Source organism: Polistes dominula, unplaced genomic scaffold, assembly GCF_049000335.1.
Source record: "Polistes dominula isolate Pdom_NZ unplaced genomic scaffold, Pdom_raw_medaka contig_49, whole genome shotgun sequence".
NCBI classification, from domain to species: domain Eukaryota; kingdom Metazoa; phylum Arthropoda; class Insecta; order Hymenoptera; family Vespidae; genus Polistes; species Polistes dominula.
The window spans coordinates 726,341-747,045 of NW_028300914.1; the positions used below are offsets into that span (position 1 = coordinate 726,341).

Below are 20,705 nucleotides of genomic sequence, written 5' to 3' on the forward strand. Positions count from 1 at the left end.
CATCGAAAGTAAAATGAAATATTTCATAAATCATTCGAGTATGATGATTTTTATATACGATCGACAAAGCAGAAAGGGACATAAATTTTGTTCACATTTTTCAGTAACGTTTATTCGTGGACGATATGATTCCTGACAGGTGAGAGAAGTACTCCTCTCTTGGTGAAGCTTGTTAGCAACTCATCATTCCGACACACCCACCCTGCCGTTCATCTACCGACACACGTGGGATAATACCAGCAACGTAAAGTAACTTTATTACGATAATGAGAACGAGTCGGCGTGGCTTGGTTCTTTCCAAAGGAAGATAACCAATTACAAAAAATTCATCGTGATAATGACGAAGATGATGATGATGATGATGAGATATTTCTACTTGAACAGAAATATATTCAAACGGAAGGAAGGAAGGAAGGAAGGAAGGAAGGAAGGAAGGATGGATGATGCATTTAAAAAAAAAAAAAAAAAAAAAAAAACCTATACGATGCATTTCGTTTCTTGCGTTACATTGCACGAGAAATTATAATAAACCGTGCTCAAGCATGTATTACTTTTTTGTAACGTGAATCAAAGTCGGCACATTAATAATCCCTCTCTCTCTCTCCCTCTCTCTTATGGTGATATTATTTCGAAGAAAAATAATAATATAAAAATATACTTTGCATATTTACTCTGAGTGAAAAGTAATCATTCTCTTTTTTTCTTCTTTTTATATATATATATATAAAATAATAAAAAATATTCATATACTAGGGCGTTTGATTTCACGAGAAAACCGTAATAATAAACTCAACAAGTATACTACTTTATTATACGAATCAACGATCAACCATTAATAATCGTAATAATTTTTCAATAAACAACCAAAAGAAAAATCTATGCTAAATAATACAAAATATATTTTACGATGCAACACACCGATCTTGCATTTCGTCGCACGACAGAGAGAAAGAGAAAGAGAAAGACAGAGAGAGAGAGAGAGAGATACTAATAAAACGTACTAGAAAATTACTTTATTATATGAATCAACGATAGCTATTAAGAATAATAATCGTCGTGGTGATAAAACGTCGAACAAAAATATGACTAAATATGAAAGGAAGATAAATAGAAAAAAAAAAAAATAACCAGTTACATATAACTGGATCACGTACATATATAGAAAAATATTGATACGAACGCATACACACATGTGCATTAAATATATATTTCATTTACCCTCTATAACTAGACATGTATATGCAGTGAAACGTCGTCGTCGTCGTCGTCGTCGTATCGAAATCAATTTTACACAGGCGTGTTTAAAAGAGAAGAAAATTGAAGCGAAATGGCGAGAGTCGTTTGATTTACATAGCGCAGTGTACATAGCGCGCAATGCATAGAGCGACGTGCTGCGCTTTTCCAACTATCGAGATACGCCAAGATAGTAATGATAGTCAGAAGAGATATCATTCCGATACGATTTGCCTTGGCGCGTGTATTCCTTTCATAAAAATAGTTTATACTCGGACGACTAATGTGAAACATTCTCGTTAACTTTCTCTGCGTAGATTTCAACCAACGCACCCACGCTAACTTCTGCTGCCATCGTTACTATTCACCCGTATTCGATTTTTTTTTTCTATTTGTTGTTGTTGTTGTTGTTGTTGTTTCACTCATTTACATAATATTTACATAAATTTGATGAAACCGACTAAACTGATTTGAATCGTATCAAATTAAATTCAATGCAGATAATCACGTATGATTGACACTAGATTTTAATTCAATTTATATCAATTTTACTTTCTAATACGTGTACATTTTTTACAATATAAAAACAAAATTTGTTAAAACCTACGAATATTTAATTTCAAATCAAAATCTTTGAGAACAACCCAACACCAGAGATACGAAACTTTCCAAGATAACACTTGCAATGAATAAAGAAAATCAAAAAAATGATGCAACGTCGTTGTCGTCGTCATCGAATAGATTATTACGAAACGTAAGAGATACAAAGTACAAATTTAGAATAGAAAAAAAAGAAAATAATAAGAAAAAAAGAACCGTAATGAAACGTTTCACGGTAGCTTAGAGAGTGTGTAACCAAGCGGCATGGATTAGCAGCTTAATCTATCCTTCCCATCGACACGAGTCCTTATCTCTCTCTCTCTCTCTCTCTCTCTCTCTGTCTGTCTGTCTGTTTTTCTTTATTTCATTCTCTCTTTAGCAAAAGTTAAGGAAGGTAACGAGATACCTAGCAAGCATATTCCCGTCTACGGGACCGGATAGATACACGCAAAGCGAATCCTGGGGTAAAAGAGAGGCATAAGGAAAAGAGAAAATGTTTGTTGGATGCAAGTACTATATACGAAAGTTCTTCCTGAACGGTGCACCGTTGATGGTGGGTAGGTGCTTATTACAAGGCGGTGTAATGGGCTTCCGCAAGTGCGAGTTTCGCGAATCGCAAGTCGTTTTCCGACTCGGCGATAACGACGACGAAGTAGTAGTATACACTCTCGGTGCACATAATACATTGAAAATGAAAGAGAAAGAAAGAAAGAGAAATAGAATGATAAAAAGAAACAAAAGGTAGTAACACATTGATGGTGGGAGACCAACAACTTGGCCGAGACCGTTCTCGCAGCAAATTAAAGTCCTGTATAATGAGTAGCCGAAGGTGCGATCATTCAATTAATAATATCCGAAGCTCGACCGTCCGACCAGCTGGAAACTTCTTGGGCATCCCTATTTGTCGGCATACTTTGACTAACATAAGCTCCTATATATGCTTTTTCAATACTACCCACCTAACGAACATGACTCTACAATACCTTTTGTTATTATCAACTAACGAAAATATTATTTTCTATTTCTATCCAACTAACATTAATAATAATAATTCTACATACGTGTGTTTTATATCAAATCAATCATCGTGCTTGTTAATTGAAAATCTTCTTCTACTATTGTTATATAATTTATATAGAAATGATTTTTATAAATTATTCCTAGTAAAGTGAAGAGAAACTATTGGTCAGAATTGTAGACAGGATTATAGGAATGATTTAGGAATAGTTAACAACAGTTCAATTCTGACGATGTGATTTGAAAAGTTGATGTAAATAATTGAAATAAAAGACAACTAATGAATATTATACACCTACTACTATGTTTATAGGCAACCAGGTAACCAAAGGATGGACTTCAAAGTGAAAGGCGATGAAACTGACTTCCAATTAAAATTGTATCTCCTTTAAGAACTGACCGGCTAACTGCTACACACATGAATGCGTCTCTTCGCGACTCTTTCCCTTTGCTCTGGTTTCAGGTCTTCGATATATAATATACCTGTATTCAAGTACATATAGATATCCATATATAGATATATAGGTATACAGGTATATAGGTAAATATATCAGCAAATAAAACGAAATCAATTTTCTATCAGGATATTAGAAGACCAATTGAAACCTCCCCAATGGTCAATAATAAAAGGAATGAAAAATATTGTTTAATAATCATGATAAGATTATCCCGATCCGTGAAACTAAGCGAATAAACGGCGTAACCATGTAGGGCCCATAATGAGTGTTGTAGTAAAAACTGAGCAAAGTTTACGCGAATAAAATGGCAGTTGTCACGGTCCATAACCATTTTATCACCGTACCGTGTGAAACATCTTCCAAGAATATAGCTGTAATAACGATTGAAATTGATTTCCTCCTCCTTGGGATCATTGCAATTGAACAAGAAAGCAAGTTGATATTACATAGAAGAAAAAACTAGTAGAAGAAGAGCACATGAGTAAGTAATTCTTTCGGTTGATCTTATAGAATGGAAATCACGTAAATGCAGTAAAGACCGGAAACAAGTGCAACACACGTATGTGTGTGTATATATCCATGTAGTACCTACCTTCCGCAACTACCTCAGAGCCGCGGCCACTGCGTTTATTCGCGGATACGATGACAACCCGCGGAGATTTAATCTTATCTTGATCTAACATCAGAAGCTAACGCGTGCCTCCAGTCTTTCCAAGTCGGAAATACCTACACTGTTCTAAGTGCGACGCTGTAACACGCACGAAACAGTGCTTAACCATCGAGCTACATTAGAAATTGCCTCTTGTTTCTTATTGCGTAATTTCATATCGAGAAACTTGGATTTTAATATTGATAAAATACAAGAAAATTAATACTAAATCGTATATGTTGTAAAATACTCAAACCTATACGTACACTTGTTCTAACTTCGGAATTATTTGGAATCCCTTTGAAAGGGGGTTTAATATTTAAACAAGTCGGCAAATGCATTATAGGAACTTTGATCGTAGTAAATTTGAAATGACAACCTCTAACTCGAAACACCATAATATTCTTCTTGAGTATAAGTTCTCTTATGGTTAGCCGCCGCCGTGTGAAACAACGGGCATCGCTAACTTGTTCTCTCGCGAGAAGAGTTTCCTAAGGCACACGAGTGCACTCAGCTGACCCTATTAGGTGGCCATTAAATCGACACGGTCTTTCCTCTTCTCTTCTCTTCTCTTCTCTTTCTCGTGTGTGCCATTGGGACAAATGCCAAGCGTTTCCTGGAACATCTGCGTGAAAAGGATTTCTCTTCGAGGTCGAGATTATCCTAAGAACGGTCCCACGGAACAGGAGGAACGTGGTAGAATCTTGAAAAATCTCTCATGCGGATAGAAATTCCTTCCGTTCGGTATTCGACTTCTTCGCGAGGCCTCCTTCAAATTACAGCCTTAGCAAACCGCGTGTTCTTTTTCAATATAATCTACATCTTTTACATATACGACTTCACTTGCCATGAGAATTTACTTTTTTTTAAATATATTTTCAAATTTAAGTAGGTGATACTTTCATTGTTGTTTTTTTGCTTTTTTTATCAAACAAAACAATTTTCATTTGTTATATTTAATTGGATTAATCTGAACACCTGACAAGGAATAATGAAAGTAAACTTTTGTGTAAAAAATTATTAGTAAATTTGCATGTGAAAAATGAACCACACGATATACAAAGTTAGCAATGCAACTTTGTTAAAAGGAAAAAGGGGGAGATCGATGGATAACGAAGTAGAAATTCGTACATATGCGAAGATGGGGACATTGATATACCGAACCTGACAATCCTCGATCATTGTCAATCAGTTTGAAGAAAGTACCGTTATGGAATCTTATGACGCACGGATTTTCAGTAAGTTTCATACTCCCTACTGTCATTATTTTTCTGACTTTTCAATGTTATTCTCAGCTTTTCTACTTCTATCTAATAATAAGAAAAGTAGGTTCAAGATGTTCAAAAAAATGTTGAAAAGAAAGTCCGGATGTCTATTGATTTTTTTACGTATCCTAATAACAGAATCCTTGGTACATAATTAAGCAGGTGTAGCTCGCAAAAGTAGGTCTCTTCTCTTTTTTATCATTCGATGTTCTAATAATAGATTAGGATCCTATTTTCATGCAAATGGTGTGAAAATGGTTGTTTCCATAGTTGATACCCAAACTAGGACATTAATACGGATGTTTTAGTTTCATCAAAAATATTGGAAAAACTAACTCTTTCATTTATTATAAAATTGATTTGCAAATATTTTAAATATTTTATATTTAATTGTTTATTATTCGTTATTAAACTAAATTCATCATAGATTGGTGTTACCCTTCAATTTCGTCTGTAAGGGTGTGTAAAAGGACAAGAGAGTAGCACGTGGCTTCTCAAGGGTTAATTTGGTTTATCGGAGTGCACAGTATGTACGTAGGACAAAGTTCGTACATTTACAAAAGCGTCGGACCAAGCTAACGATATCTCGACTTTGCCATAGAAGCCGCGAGCGTTAATTAAGATTCTCTCTCCTCAGTCCTACGAAAAGGGTCAAACGAAAAGGGAGCGCTGCTGTTCAATTTTAGACGCAAACGACAAATGCTTTTACAGGGGATGGTTATTAATTAATCGGCTAACGATCATTTAACACCTTAAATATCAAATCTTTTTTGTTTATAATATTTAATACTAATTGAATAAATAATCAATCTGATAATAATTCATCTTTTACACATGCAACGATGTCATCTACAATTAATATTTATCTGAAATTTGTATTATTATATTTAAATGTGTATTTATATTTAATAATAATGAAGAAATGTGAGATATTTGTGTAGATTTGTAATTTAAAAAAATAAACTTACCGTTTCTGAAGCAACATTTTTCACCTTTGAGAGTAGATATGCGGCGGGTGAAAGATAAGATTTTACAAAGTTCTCCAGGTTTCCGTGATAAGCGCATACTAGGATGTCTCGCGCCTGTCTTATCAACAAATTGATAACACCATCGCCATAAATTGGTCCAAGTAGATTCCGTACTAAAGAGGCGACATCACCACGAGCCTGAAAACAGAGAACCCCGTTCATTCTTCCTACGCTATCACGAAACGCAAATTAATTAAACGCGATATCAAATGTGAAACAACATACATCATCAACGTTGAAGAGACACACACTGGAAATGTTTTATTATGTTCCCCTTTCTTTACATAGACATAATATATTTTCACATTTTCTTTTATAATCCTCATTAACGTCACGTTTATTATCTAAACTCAACTGCAATGACCTCGTTAGGTCAAAACTAACAAATAGAATACTTTGTTATGATAATTCATATAAAAATAAAGAATTATTTTAAAAATTTCACACAAGTATATATGTGTGTATATTTCTTATTAATTAAATATAAAGTGTTAACAATACAAATATATATATCTCTGTACACAGTGTTATATTATCATCTTTTTTTTTTTTTTAATTTAATAATCTGCATCAACGTCATTGGCTATTTAAATTTAACTACAATGACCTCGTCACTGAACTCGTGCTAATAAAACATATACATACGGTAAGTTTAAACATTGTTTAATAATGTTTATAAAAATGTATTTAAAAATAATATTAAGAAAAAGTATTTCATTGTATTATTCGTTTAATAAGAAATCGAAGAAGACGAATAACGAAGAGACAAGTGCCATGATGATCGAAATGTGGGTGCATTGTATTCTCTGCGGCATCGTTGCAACGATGTGCATAAACATCACAGTTTACTGGGGCACTCACGAGGAAGAAGAATACCACGATGTAACCATTATACGTTCACCAAGCCGACGTCCGCCCACGTACGTGTTTCCGCCCTCATCGTGCTGCTTGTTGATACACGTACTTATATGTATATATATGTACGTTTATGTGTTTGCATAGACACGTACTTACTTTCATAGTTATACCATACCCAACTAACAACTCGTGAAAATACTTCTAACTTTTCGGTCACGCACTTATCTTACAACTAAGTTCCTTGAACCCTAAATTCTGGCTATTCAAATCTATGCAACTAACTTTCAAGTAATCAAATTTAAGTAAAACAATTTTTTATTTTATACACGAAGTATGGATTAACTTCTTTTCATTAATATTTCATTTAAATTGGAAACATTGTATACTCGTGTGTGAGTTAACAAAAAAAAAAAAAAAAGAAAAGAAAGAAAAAAAAATACAATTGAAACGAGATTGTATTTTATATGGAGGTGTATATTGCAAATCCCATTGAATCCCACGATATGCATTGGTCATAAAATTGTGCAAGTCTCGCTGTCGTCGGTAACAATATTTGGTTAGCTAGAATTTATGAGTGAAAGGGTGAGAGACGAAGGAGAACATAAAAGGCTCATCGGGAGGGTCGCCCGCATCCCTGTAGAATATTTTCAAGGGGGATGAAAATGGTAGGGCTCGTTTTGTAGACTACGAACATAAATTAACTGCGATTCACGTGCCACTGGTTTTAATCGTACCCACCTTATGGGAGATTGTGTTGTTTATTAATGTATTTACTCTCACATGAATGATCATAGTCTGATTTACCATCATGTATTTATGACTTGTGGTTGCTAATATAACATGATTTATTTTATTTCTATTTTATTATTTTATATTTTTTGCATTATTACCTTTACTACTATTAATTATTTTGGTAATTTACGAGTGAAATTAAACGAAATTCACAGAAAGTATTTCAGTTCACCCCTTTAAATCTTGCAAATGCGTACTTGATCTAACATTCCAACAACCCCACGAAATTGAAATGAAATGAGTTTCGTTAGGGCGCACCTCTTGATTAACTTCTTTGTTTTGTTATTCGTATTGTTCAATCTCAACGCCTTTTCATAATCCAACTTGGTTTACATTATTAACGAGAATTTTCACTACAGTTGAACGAATTTACCCTTTTCGAATTATACAAAATCTGACGCTTCCGTGTGATGTTTCACATGCAAATGTAACTACTGTAAATATATAATTTAAACAAATCACGTATCTCAAATGAAATATTATAAATATTTGTATAAATTAAACATTTATATTTATCGATACTTATTTAAAATTCCACCCAAAAAAAAAAGTACAATGAAATTTGAGAAAGTAACAAAACAAATGATCGTCTTCCTATCCTATCGCAGTATTTACCGATCTTCCTGTTCGATATCGATTTAAAACACTCAGCACCCCATCTGGCTACGCTTCTCGAATTTCAAACCAACCTCGACGTTCGTCTGATTTGCATCACGGACACATTTATTCAGCTAGGAACTTCGATTATTCAGCCCCCCTGACGGTATCCAATGGTTACCATGAGTACCTTTCCTTTCCACAAGGGATGCCACGATGCAAATATTTCCAATTCTCATCGATCAATCGACAAACAAACTCATCTTCTTGTTCCGAGTATTCGTCAAATCGATAATTACAAATTTTTATAACAGATATCTCAAAATTGTTCTTAGAAAAATCAAACTTGTTCAAATGTTACTACTTGTTAAAAAATGTACCGAATACTTTGTCATTTTTTTTAATTGTAAAAAAAAAAAAAGAAATACAATTCAAACATATCCTGTTGATCGAGACAGATATTTTATTGAAACAGGATTCAATTGGAAGATTCTTGGAACCTTCGATAGATATCAAAACGATTTCTACCTTCCTTTTCACGCACTCTGAACACCCTCCTCCTCCTGCTCCTCCTCCTCCACCATGTTGATACAACACAACACGAGATAGGAATAAAAGAATAAATAAAGAAAATGTTAGGATATATATTTATCGACTCTCGACGAATAAAACGAACGCGATATCTTTGTATGCAAAACATTCGACGAATATTTTTTCACCGATACATTGTTCTTTTTTCTCTCTTTTCTTTCCTATTTTTTATAATCTACAAATCTTCCTTACTCTATGTTGCAATTACGTAAAATTGTTATTTAATAATTCAACTTCAGAAAAAAAAAAAGAACAATTCTAATTAAATATCTACGCTCGAGTTAACAATTTGCATTGCAATTATTCTCAATCAGAAAATTGAATTATTTGAAGGGGAAAAAAAAAGGAAACGAGCAATGCACGTTATTAGTACCGTTAATTAAATGGAGTGGAAAGTAAAAAAGAAAATTGAACTAAAACAAAATAATAAAAAGGGTTAAAGAAAATCTATCGGAAGTTAAACGAGCTGATTACACAATCTACCAGAAGCACTGGTGTTATCAATCAATGCTCGGCACTTAGAAAATCGCGAGAAAATACTACGCTTCAAGAGAACATAAACAAGTAAAGGATAGTACTGGACTGGACCGATGGGTACTACTAGGGTTGTTGAAGGGTGTAATACACGAACAAGAAAAAGATATTAAAAAAGAAAATGAAAAAGTAGGAAGACGAGATGAAGGAGGAGGAGGAGGAGTACCACCACCAAATGGGAACGTGCATTAATCAAGTTCTGTACGCGGAAAGCTGAGGTTAACGGATCAAGTGTCTCGCTTATGGTGTTAGTCTTTCGATAAAATTGCAAATGGCTTATCTTCTTCGAACATATATCCGTTAACGACTTACCTATCTCTTTTTACATATCTCCATATTTATTCATTTCCAAGTTTGAATTTACGCTGACATGAGTGACACTGCGTCGACGTATAAACATCTATAACTTTGTCATTTATTTAAATTATCACTTAAACGCTTGAGATCATCAATTATTTTATGTGGTACAAGCTATTTATACTAATATTGGATTATCTTACACAATTTGACATCGTCAATTTTATCTACATTTTTATTTCAATATATAAAAACAATTATTTTCGATTAAGTATAAATCCAATTGATTGACTATTTTTATTTTTATTTAATATTTTTTGTCATGTACAAACTGTACAATTACATTTTCTATATCTTTTGGTTATTAAAAACCGATGTTTTTTTTATTATTGATTAAATTAACCCCAGTGATTTTTGATAGGGGTATAAGATTACTGTATATATGCTTTATACGTTTAAGATGTGTGTACATAAGTAAATACATAAATAGGTATACGTATCGTTCGACATACGTACAATGCACTCGGATCGAGGTACGTAAAAGGCGGCGGCGCCATTCGATTCGCGGTGCAACTCGAATGCAATTGCAATCGTGTAGCGACGTCTCAATCCAGTCGCGGTGCATTCCAAGGATTTGTTTCCACTCAGATTACAACTACAGATATCGCCGTCGCGAGCGACCTATATATTTCATGCCCAGAAACGACCAACCACCACCACCACCATCCGATGCATTTCATTCCCCAAGTTTCGTAATGTTTTCCTAACGTTCGACAAAAAAACCACGATTTCTGTTTTGTGTAACATTTAATATATTATTATTAGAAAATATAATTATAAAATATTGAAGTAAATATATTTAACAAGTACATTTTGTCATATAAATAAATAAATGTTAAACAAATTTGAGATAGCTTGAAATTCAAGTGTCATAATTAGAGAGACAAATGTGGTTACGTGTGTAGGTGTATATATAGTTATCGAAATAACTAATGTTACTTTCCATGTTAAAAGTAACCACTTACATATATATAGAAGTCAAGATATAACGTAGAACGCAAGAACGTTGCGTGTATCTGATCGTGGATCATCAACAGCAGCGCGTGGCCTATGACTTTGGCTAGTTACGACGGTGAAAGTCAAAGAAGAAAGTCTTAATACGTGACTTTTTTCTTCATCTTTTTCTTTCTCTCTTTATTCCCATCCTATCTTCCACTTATCTAAAAGAAAATTTATTATGCCACATATATATATCTATGGGGATGAAGAGAGAGGAGGGATTAACAATACGAGTCAAATAATTATCAAGTAAAATCTGAATTTATATAAAAAAGAAAAGAAAAAAAAACATTTTTTATCAAAATATATTGAAAAGTACTAAAAAGAAAAAAAAAAAGATAAATGGTTGAAATATGAGAATTGTTAAGTTTAAAGTTTAAAGGAATTAGTTGTGTGGTGGTACAGGTCGTAACGACGGGTCACGGCTCTGGCAAGCTGTATATAGGACAATGACGTCACCCGTGGCTTACCTAGGAAAGCAGAGTGTATAAAATGTATCCGGTGGGTGTGTCGCTCCCATACCCTTTGTGACTCCGACTGGCGCTAGGAGCGACGAGGCCGCTATTATAAACACCGCTGTTTAACCGGCGCGTAAACGGCCAAGCACGAAAGGGAAGGTAATCGTGCGGAGCACGACCGGATTCTATTTTGTCAAGACTATACCGACGGAATGGCTACTAAATTGCTGAAACACCACTAATGGAGTATTAATAGCCATCGACGGTTACCATCTACACTCTTACCATACTACACACTCTTTTATACCTTCAAACTAACTATGATTTTTCATCATATTTTCACACCTCTATTCAATATTCCTATTATTTGTTATTATATTAGAAAGTTACTCAAATATATATATATATATTTAAGTTAACAACAAATTTGCAAATATTCCTATAATCATTTCCTAATTTTTGTATCAATTATTTTATTTGTTTTTTGTTTTTTTTTTAATTAACCCCTTGAGTACTGAATTATTTGCAAATTTTTATGTATACATAAAGCAATTTAATTTGTCATTGTAATTATATATGTGGATTAATATGTAAAAGTAATACATTTTATTTGTGAAATATATATTTATATTGATGATATAAATATATATATATATAACTTTTTTGCAACAACATTTTAATTACCAAATATTAATAAATATTATAAATAAAACAAAATACCCAAGTAAGCAGATGACGTGTCTCACTCGTCAAATGTACCCAAAGGATTAACAATATTATTATTTATATTTGATTTTATATATGTAATATGTATATATTCGTGATTAGTTTTCTACTATCTAATGATCACGAATCTAATTTGTTTTTTTCTTTTATTTTTTTTTTTTTTTGATTTTGTTCTTTTGATCCAAGAGAAGTTATGGCAAATGATCGAAGGAAGAAAGAAAGTTCGAACTCGAGACGACTGTACTTCATCGAAGAATATGTTAGATACCTAAAGTAAGTACTTAGAGAGAACTAATCGAAAATGAAGAGGACGCTCTTCCACTCCCATAATTGCACGCTTAATTTGCGTTACACGCCAAATCGCGTGACGCTTGGCTTGCGGATACATACAGTCGACCTTCTCCAATCACCTTTTTCACATTCACTTCCTTAACATATAACCAACATCATCATAGTCGTCGTTAAATCTTTCTTAAAGGAAAACCTACTATATCCAGGTTTCGATATATAGACAACTTTTTATTTTAATTGAACAAAATTTGATCATTACAAACAAATTCCTGTGCATTTCCCTTTTTGCATCCACGTTTTTATTTTTTTTTATTTATTTATTATTGCTCTGAATATAATTTACATAAAATCAATCGTTCGTTTTATTGTCAAATACAAAATTAAAATATTTATCAATCTTATGTGAATAATAATTAAAATTATATTTTACTGTATGGATGTATTCATCAAAATGAAACACGTGAATAAAAATATACGAATGAAAGTTTCAACTTATCTTTGATAAATGTCAATCATCTCATGAAAATTATTTCACTCGCTCAATGCAAATTGATTTAATTTACTATATATATATATATATGTATATGTATAAGTAGATACGATTGGTAATTATGGTAACTGTAATTATCAATTATAGACGCAACCCTACTGTTTAAATTACCATTTTCTCGAATAAGAAAATTACTTAAGTAAATATATAAAATCCAATAAAAGAAATTGATTATTAATAATAATAATAATCATCATCAATTATATACCAATGAGATCAAGAATTATACTCAAGTGGAACGACAAAACCCTCCCACAAATTTGTTTGACTTATTTTTTGTTTCCTCTTTAATTCTTTTTCAAATATCTCGATAACTATTTGGAAATGGGGACTATATATATATATGTACAACGCGAGTATATATTTTGCAATTAATAGGGGAAAGTTCAATAAAGAGTTGAGAAAATAATCAAACACCAACGACGAATTATATGTGTTGTATTCTCTCTTTCTCTATCATTTATTGCTTGTTTGTTTTTTTTCTTTCTTTTTCTTTATTCTCTTCTTTCTTTTAACTCTTTAAGACAAGTCGCGACTTATAAAAGGTATGAAACGAATAAAAGAAATAACCTGGCGGATTTTAATAACAGTAATCGTAAGGTGGCAAGGCGTTTCACCATCCTCGAGCACTCGGCATCAATTATCCACTTCTCGACTCATTCGCGTGAAAATTAGACGGGCCATAAATTTCATGGAATTATCGTCCATCTCGAGACTAGTACCGGAGTTCTTCGCACTCGTTTCGCACTGCGCTAAACGCATATCCACCAATGAAACGTTTCCAGTTTATTTTCCTCCCTCCCTCCCTCCCTCCTTTCTTACGAGTGTTTATTTGCCACAAGCATCATCACAACATACACACACGTCAAATGAAGAACGAAAATGAGAAAGAAAAGAAAAGAAAGAAAAATTAATCATGGAGAATCGTGTGAATCGATTTAATGTTATACCATTGGATTTGAAATTTGTTTCCATCCCCTACTTTCCATCCCCCAAACTCTCCTTTACTCAATCGTAAATCGTATAAGATTAATTGCTAGTGTTTTGATTTAGAAAAGTAATCGAAATAATTCATGTAGACAAAGTTTAGATAATATTTTTTGAATCAAACAAAAATAAATAGGATTTAGATTAAAAAAAATTATTGATAGAATAATAGATAAAGGGGGATGATAGAAGACAGAGAATGGTTTTAAACGCGATGATCGAACGTCACATGTGATGTGTGATCGATCCCAAGACCCACAGTTTGGTTAGAAGAATGAAAAAAAAGGAAGCTAAACAATAAAAATAAAAATAAAAATAAAACAAGATAAAAGTATCTAGGAAGTGAAACGTGTCAGTGATTAATTCGATTCAAGTTGTAGTCGTCGCTATCACCGGGCGCAGTTTCGCAGGCTCCAACTCTCGCGCACCTTGCGTGTTGTGTTGTGTTGTGTTGTGTTGTGTTGTGTTGTGTTGTGTTGTGTTGTGTTGTGTTGTGTTGTGTTGCGCGTTTGTGCTTGGAAAGCACAATCGCCTAAATTAATTACATCTCCGGATACGATCGGTTGTAACAAGCCCGTAATAAACTTTGATCGTGACAAACCACCTACATACGAGCGGCTCATTAATTTCGACGTCGACCAGTACTTCACGATAACTATCCTTTGGATTTGCCATAATGATTTAATAATAATAATAATAATAATATTAATAATGTTTATTCAATCAATAATAACATCATTACAATAACAATTACGATAGTTTAATTCGTTATTTGAGATAGATCAATTCTAATGGAAAATATCTAATCAGTCTTTCCAACTAAATTGTTGATTTTGTTTTCAACATTCATCGAACGTTTCAAATATAATTCTATGAAAACGAACCGAGAGTCACGAATTATCCATTTCAAATAAATATGCTAAAATCTTGAAGTAAAAAAATATAAACGATAAAAAAAAAATAAAAAAGAAAAACGATAGGAAAGATAGGAAAGAATGAACCACAGGGAAGAAAACTTTCACTCGCGTCGTGCCACGTCGATAACTCGTGATCGACACTCTCCTGCATCAAATAAAATAATATAATAATATTAAAAATAACAATAAAATAAAATTTAAAAAAAAATTAAAAAAAAACAAACAAACAAAGAAAATAAGAAATAGTTTAAAAATTCTTCGAAGAGGTTACGAACAAAACCCATTGAGAAAAGCAACCAACGAACTTGGAGAATGAAATCTTAAAGCGAAATAAGAAAAGATTGTAGCTGTTATACACATACACAAACAAACAAACACACACACACACACACACACATACACACTGTTTCTTCCTCTTCCTTCGACTGCCCCCTACCACTACATTTCTACCTCCTCTTCTTAGTTATGTAGAAGCCGGACGGAAACGTCCCTCTCGGCGACTGGTGGGTGGAAATACTCGAGAAAGAGTCGGCATTCGTGCGGATCGACCACAGGAGCAACCACCTCTCGAGTGGTTCAAGCAGCAGCAGACGTGTGCTCCTTGCTTGCAGTACACTCCCTTCACCTCCTCTTACCACCCCCTACCCCTCAATCCCCACTACATCCCAAACCCAACCGATCCATTCTACCTTACCTCACCTTACCTCATCTCTCACTCTCCTCCTCGTACACTTTCTTCCAGCACATCACCTCTTTTCCTCTTTTTTTTTTCTTTTTCACTTCTCAACTTCTACGTAGTTTTATTCATTTCTAGCTGACTATGCTGCTTCCGACTCCTTGTGGTAGCCAACGATAGGGCAAATATTTGCTCGACTATACCCCTACGTCTACCACGTTAAAGAATTGTCGAGAAAGATGACCGTAACTTGGGTACTCACTATACTATGAGAGATAACTCGGGTTCGCTGTCCTTTATAAACTTTGGCTTACTACTACTATTACTAATAGGAATTATATATATCCTCCTTGTTTACCCAATCTATATCCATCTTTATTCTCTTTTATCCTGTCATTCTATATATTTATCCTATCTTCGTCTAATCAAAATTATGAGATTTACTTTTACTTTGGTATTTTAAATTGAACATTTGATTGTAAATAAAATTTGTTTAATACTTGACAAGTATGTGACACCTGTTTTAGGAACAGCCTGTATTCGGTTTTATAATTAAACCAGGCCACCACCCAAGCAAACAACATATCCCAAAGTAACTTAACCGGCATGCAACTAAGAACAGAGATTATTAATCAACATCCTTCGGGGTTCGAGAAACAGAGAAGGACAGGGACAGAGATAGAGAGACTCGGAGGAAAGCTCCTTGTACAAACGGAACCCATGATAAATCGTACAACGCGTGTACCATCTACTGTCTTTACAATCGTACGACGAAAAGGGAGAATTGTAACGTCTTGTCGATGGCACACTGTTACAAGACTCTTTCTAAAAACACTTATCAAATCGACATACTTCAATCGTCTATCGATTTAACATACGATTCCTAACATTAATCTACGAACAGATATGTGTAAATCTATACGAAATAAATCGAAACTATTTATATTTATAAATGAAATTTATTCGAAGAAGAACAACAATTTGTGGATGAAGAAAAATTAGATTTATAATAACTAATCGATAAAGTCGATATAATTAAAATCGAATCGAATCTAACGTAACGTACAAGTATACAACTATAAAATCTATTTAAACTTATTGGTATAGTCTACAATCTTATGTAGAAAAAGTTCAGAAGAATGTTACTAACATTTATTGGGCTTTTAATCGGAGTTATTAATCGACTAGGTCTTTCCGCTTCTAAGGTACAAGTCCTTCTACTTGTGAATACACATACACATACACATTTCTACGCGCGTGTACAGAATGATAATAAATCGCGGTGTAAACTCGGCTGTCAAAAGAAAGAATAGCAACGTCATTACCTGTTCAAACGTAATACACACGGTCGATCGTTAATGAGTCTCTCTCTCTCTCTCTCTCTCTCTTTCCTTCTTTCCTTCTCCTTCTGTTTTTCTACACGCCAAACTACACGTGCAAAATTTATTGACCGTGAGATTATCGTCGCAAACGAGACGTTTCGCTCGATGAATCTCGTTGAACGCCTTCACGAAGGCGGATCGAACCGAAGATATTACAGAAGCGGAAACGAAATTCCACGTAGATGGAGAAGACAACAAAAATAGTTACATCGTTGCTATACCGTTTAAAAAAAAAAAAAGAAGAAGTTTCTAAATTGATCAAATGGAATTCAATAAAAAATCAACTAGGAAGAAGAATAAATGTTAACAGTTGATTGGGTTTGATTAACGTTAGGAATTTGGTTTCACATCTTCAACGATTCGAAATCATCGTCACAATTTACAAATTAAAATATCAAATCAGATGGAATTATGGCACGAATCGCAAAATCGAATTCCAAATCTTAATTGGGTTTTAGAAATTATCGTATAGCCGAATAATTTTACGCGTGAATAAATTTTGAAAGGACCCGACTTAACCACCCATCCGGATCGCAACCCGATCCGAGATCTGACACGACCCGAGGAGGCCCTTTTTGGATTCCCATCATTTCGAGTGACGCACACTTCTAATATATTCCTTCATGGACGTTCAATGTCCAAGAGATATCCACGCCAATGGGGATCACAATCTACAATGTATACGCAGTATTATTCGCAAAAGGCACCGGCCTGGTAACTCAACACCCACCCACTCCCCTTTCTTTCAACTAAACAACGTCTGCGGATGACAGAACTCGCTTACTGTTCTGTCGGCTTGTGCTATACGCACAATACACTCTACCAAGCCATCTCTTAAGAGTCTTTATCACTCTAATCTACCGGGCCGTGCGCCAGCTGATTTACCTACACCAACGAATCTTTCTATTGCAATACATTTACAAATGATACGGAACACTCGTACATATCAACTATAAACATTAGGTTTACCTTTATTAAACGTCCCGTTACGTACTTGCTTCCGTCTATTCTCATTTCCCTGTTAAGCGAAATCTTCAGAATATCCATCCTTTGTACAAATTAATTTGATAGATCTTTGACAGCTTTTCGATAATCCTCAATTGGGTAATAGAAATACTTTGGAATTTCAATGTTCTCAAATTACTTTTAGAACTTAATTGGATATGAAACTTCCCGAGCATATAAGAAACTTATTAGATTAATCTCAATGATCTTTGATACTCAATTATTTAACTTAACAGCTTATTAAAAATTTGATAATAGAGAAAACGTTTGGAAATCTTGATTGGTATGTGAAAAAAAGAAAGAGAAAATAAATTTTGGTTGTTATTTCAAAAGAGTTTCGCGTCCGACTTATAACAACGTTGAAAGTGAAGAACGAACTAAGATAGCGAACGGTTTCTCTCGAAGCGAGGAAACACGGGTGACCTTTAATTGCTAGTCGAACCCCGTTGGTGACCTCGGAGTGCACGAACGGTCGCCAAGTTTCGCGAGAATATGAAGGAAACCCTTTTACTTCATCGGAATAATCAACGACGGGGGGTTATCCTCTCCTCTTCGTTTAAGACCTCCTTGCATCCTGTTTGCATCGTCGTTGCTTTTAGGATTCGATTGAGCCGTCCAAGTAGACATCCAGACACACCAGGATATCTGAACGGCTTTTAATGAAGAGAGACATCCGGTGCCGTCCTGCCTGACGGAGTACAAGCGTTACTAACACTGATCTCTCTCTCTCTCTCTCTTTCTCCCTTTAAAACCCTTCTCATCTTCATCTTCTTCTTCTTCATCTTCATCTTCTTCCACCTTCTCATTTTCGTTCTCCTCTTTCACAGACTTTCTCGATCCCTTTCGCTGTTCATCAAAAAAAAAAAAAAAAAAAACAACTGAAGTGCGATCAACCTGCCAGGTAGATACTTTCTACTGGTCACGAGTTGTCCTTATGAGATAGACCAAAAAAAAATTGAAATCATTAAAAGTCTTAATGAAAACTTTTCCAAGAACTATTCTTTTATAGAAGATACTTTTGATTATTTGGCCAACTAACGTCATTCGAAGTTAAGTGAACTATGAAAATCGGAAGTACGATCAACTAAGAGAGTTGATGTTCCAAGTTCGCGGCAACCCTTTGTCACGAAGATAAATGTACCGTCCCACTTTCATCTGAGTTGGTTATCCCAAGACGAGACACGATATACGCTGCGCAACACTCACTACTCTCTTCTTCTTCTTTCTCCTTCTCCATCTGGAGGAGAACTTCAATCATAAGTCGGCGAAACCGACCCCATAAATTTGTCAGTGCGCGAAAGAGACGGTGGTTCTTCTTGGTAGAGTACGGGGAGTGTACAGAAGAACCAAAGAAGCACGATCCGAGTGCACGTTTCCGAGTGCGAGGATAGCTTGAAAGACGATGACTGAGTAAGAAAGAGAAAGAGAAAGAGGAAAGAAGAATAAGAGGACAACAACAACAACAACAACAACAACAACAACAACAACAACAACAACAACATAGAAAATGTCATCCTCGTGGCGGAAGAGGAACATCCATGTGTATTCGAAGCGCCGAGTACAACCAACTTCTAAGCGTGGGATGTGGGTCGCAAGACTTCTTTACCTTCGATCGAGGAGTCTAAAAAAGGAGGTGCAGGACACTCCTAACTCTAATGACCATTTATTATCTAAAGAACAACAAACTATACACCCGTTTCGGACGAACCCTGATATTAAACTTAGAGATACTGTTGACGATCTTAGAATCACGGTGGCCGATCACGTTCCCTTTATTACATGTTTTTTAACAATGAAAATTACTTGAAAGAAAGAAAGAAACGTTCATTTTTATTCTCTTAGGTTAAGATTAGAGGGAGAGAGAGAGAGATCTATCTGATTTTCTATATATTTGTATGTATTAGGTAACACACGATTCGATCGCTAAAGTTCATCCAAGCTTGCTAAGAAATTGGGTTACTTCCGTTGGCATGTTTTATATTGTACCTTTGAGGAATATCACGCGACCACTAACTTAAATTCGAATCACCTTTTACTAAGTTTTCAAGTAAAAACAATGAAACAACTTGTTTAAGTAAATTAGCAATGAAGGAAGTAATTGATTTAGAAAATTTGTCAAGCGAATCTTTCAAGGCCGTTAATAGTAGATTGGACGCCATTCGACATACTTTAGTCGTTCCATAGTATTGTCGTTTAAATGATAGATAGTTCGATCAGTTGTAGAAGGAAGGTCCACGTCCGGATAAAATGAACGAACGAACGATCGACAGATGTAACCGTTGCCTCGACCTCGGTGATGACGTGAGCCATTAATTACCGGAAACGTGACCTGGCGAACAGTGACACGCGTTTAAATATATACACATGCACATGTGTGCATTGGGTGCAACAAGAAAAGAGATATCGGGGTATCACGAATATCACGAAAGATCCATGAAACGTCAAAGTAAAGAAGACCTCGTGAAAAGCTGTCATGAAGAAATCGTCATGAGAGTTATTCGTGAGAAGAAATACTGAAACTTACCTAAACATCTAATCACTTTCTCTCAACTTGATGTGTGTTTACTCAAGCTAAATCATTCCCATTCGACATACGGAACCTCGAAATTATTCCTATAGATACATAAATTATATAACCAACAATTATTAATCTATAAAAAAAGAAAAAAAGAATAAGTAAAAGTTTCCTTTAATGGTTTCGAATGTTTTTCAATTTGAAAATGATTAGAATAGAT

At 34.4% G+C, this 20,705-nt stretch overlaps 1 protein-coding gene across 7 annotated transcripts in view; it reads right to left on the reverse strand.

The window, feature by feature from the left end:
• The window catches only part of LOC107069348 (uncharacterized), a 215,190-nt gene that overhangs the window by 163,792 nt on the left and 30,693 nt on the right, over positions 1-20,705 (reverse strand). For all 7 annotated transcript variants that reach the window (XM_015326593.2, XM_015326592.2, XM_089169874.1 and 4 more), the window contains one exon: positions 6,191-6,388. In XM_015326593.2, the coding sequence (XP_015182079.2) occupies positions 6,191-6,388 (198 nt within the window). The remainder of the gene's footprint in view (positions 1-6,190; positions 6,389-20,705) is intronic.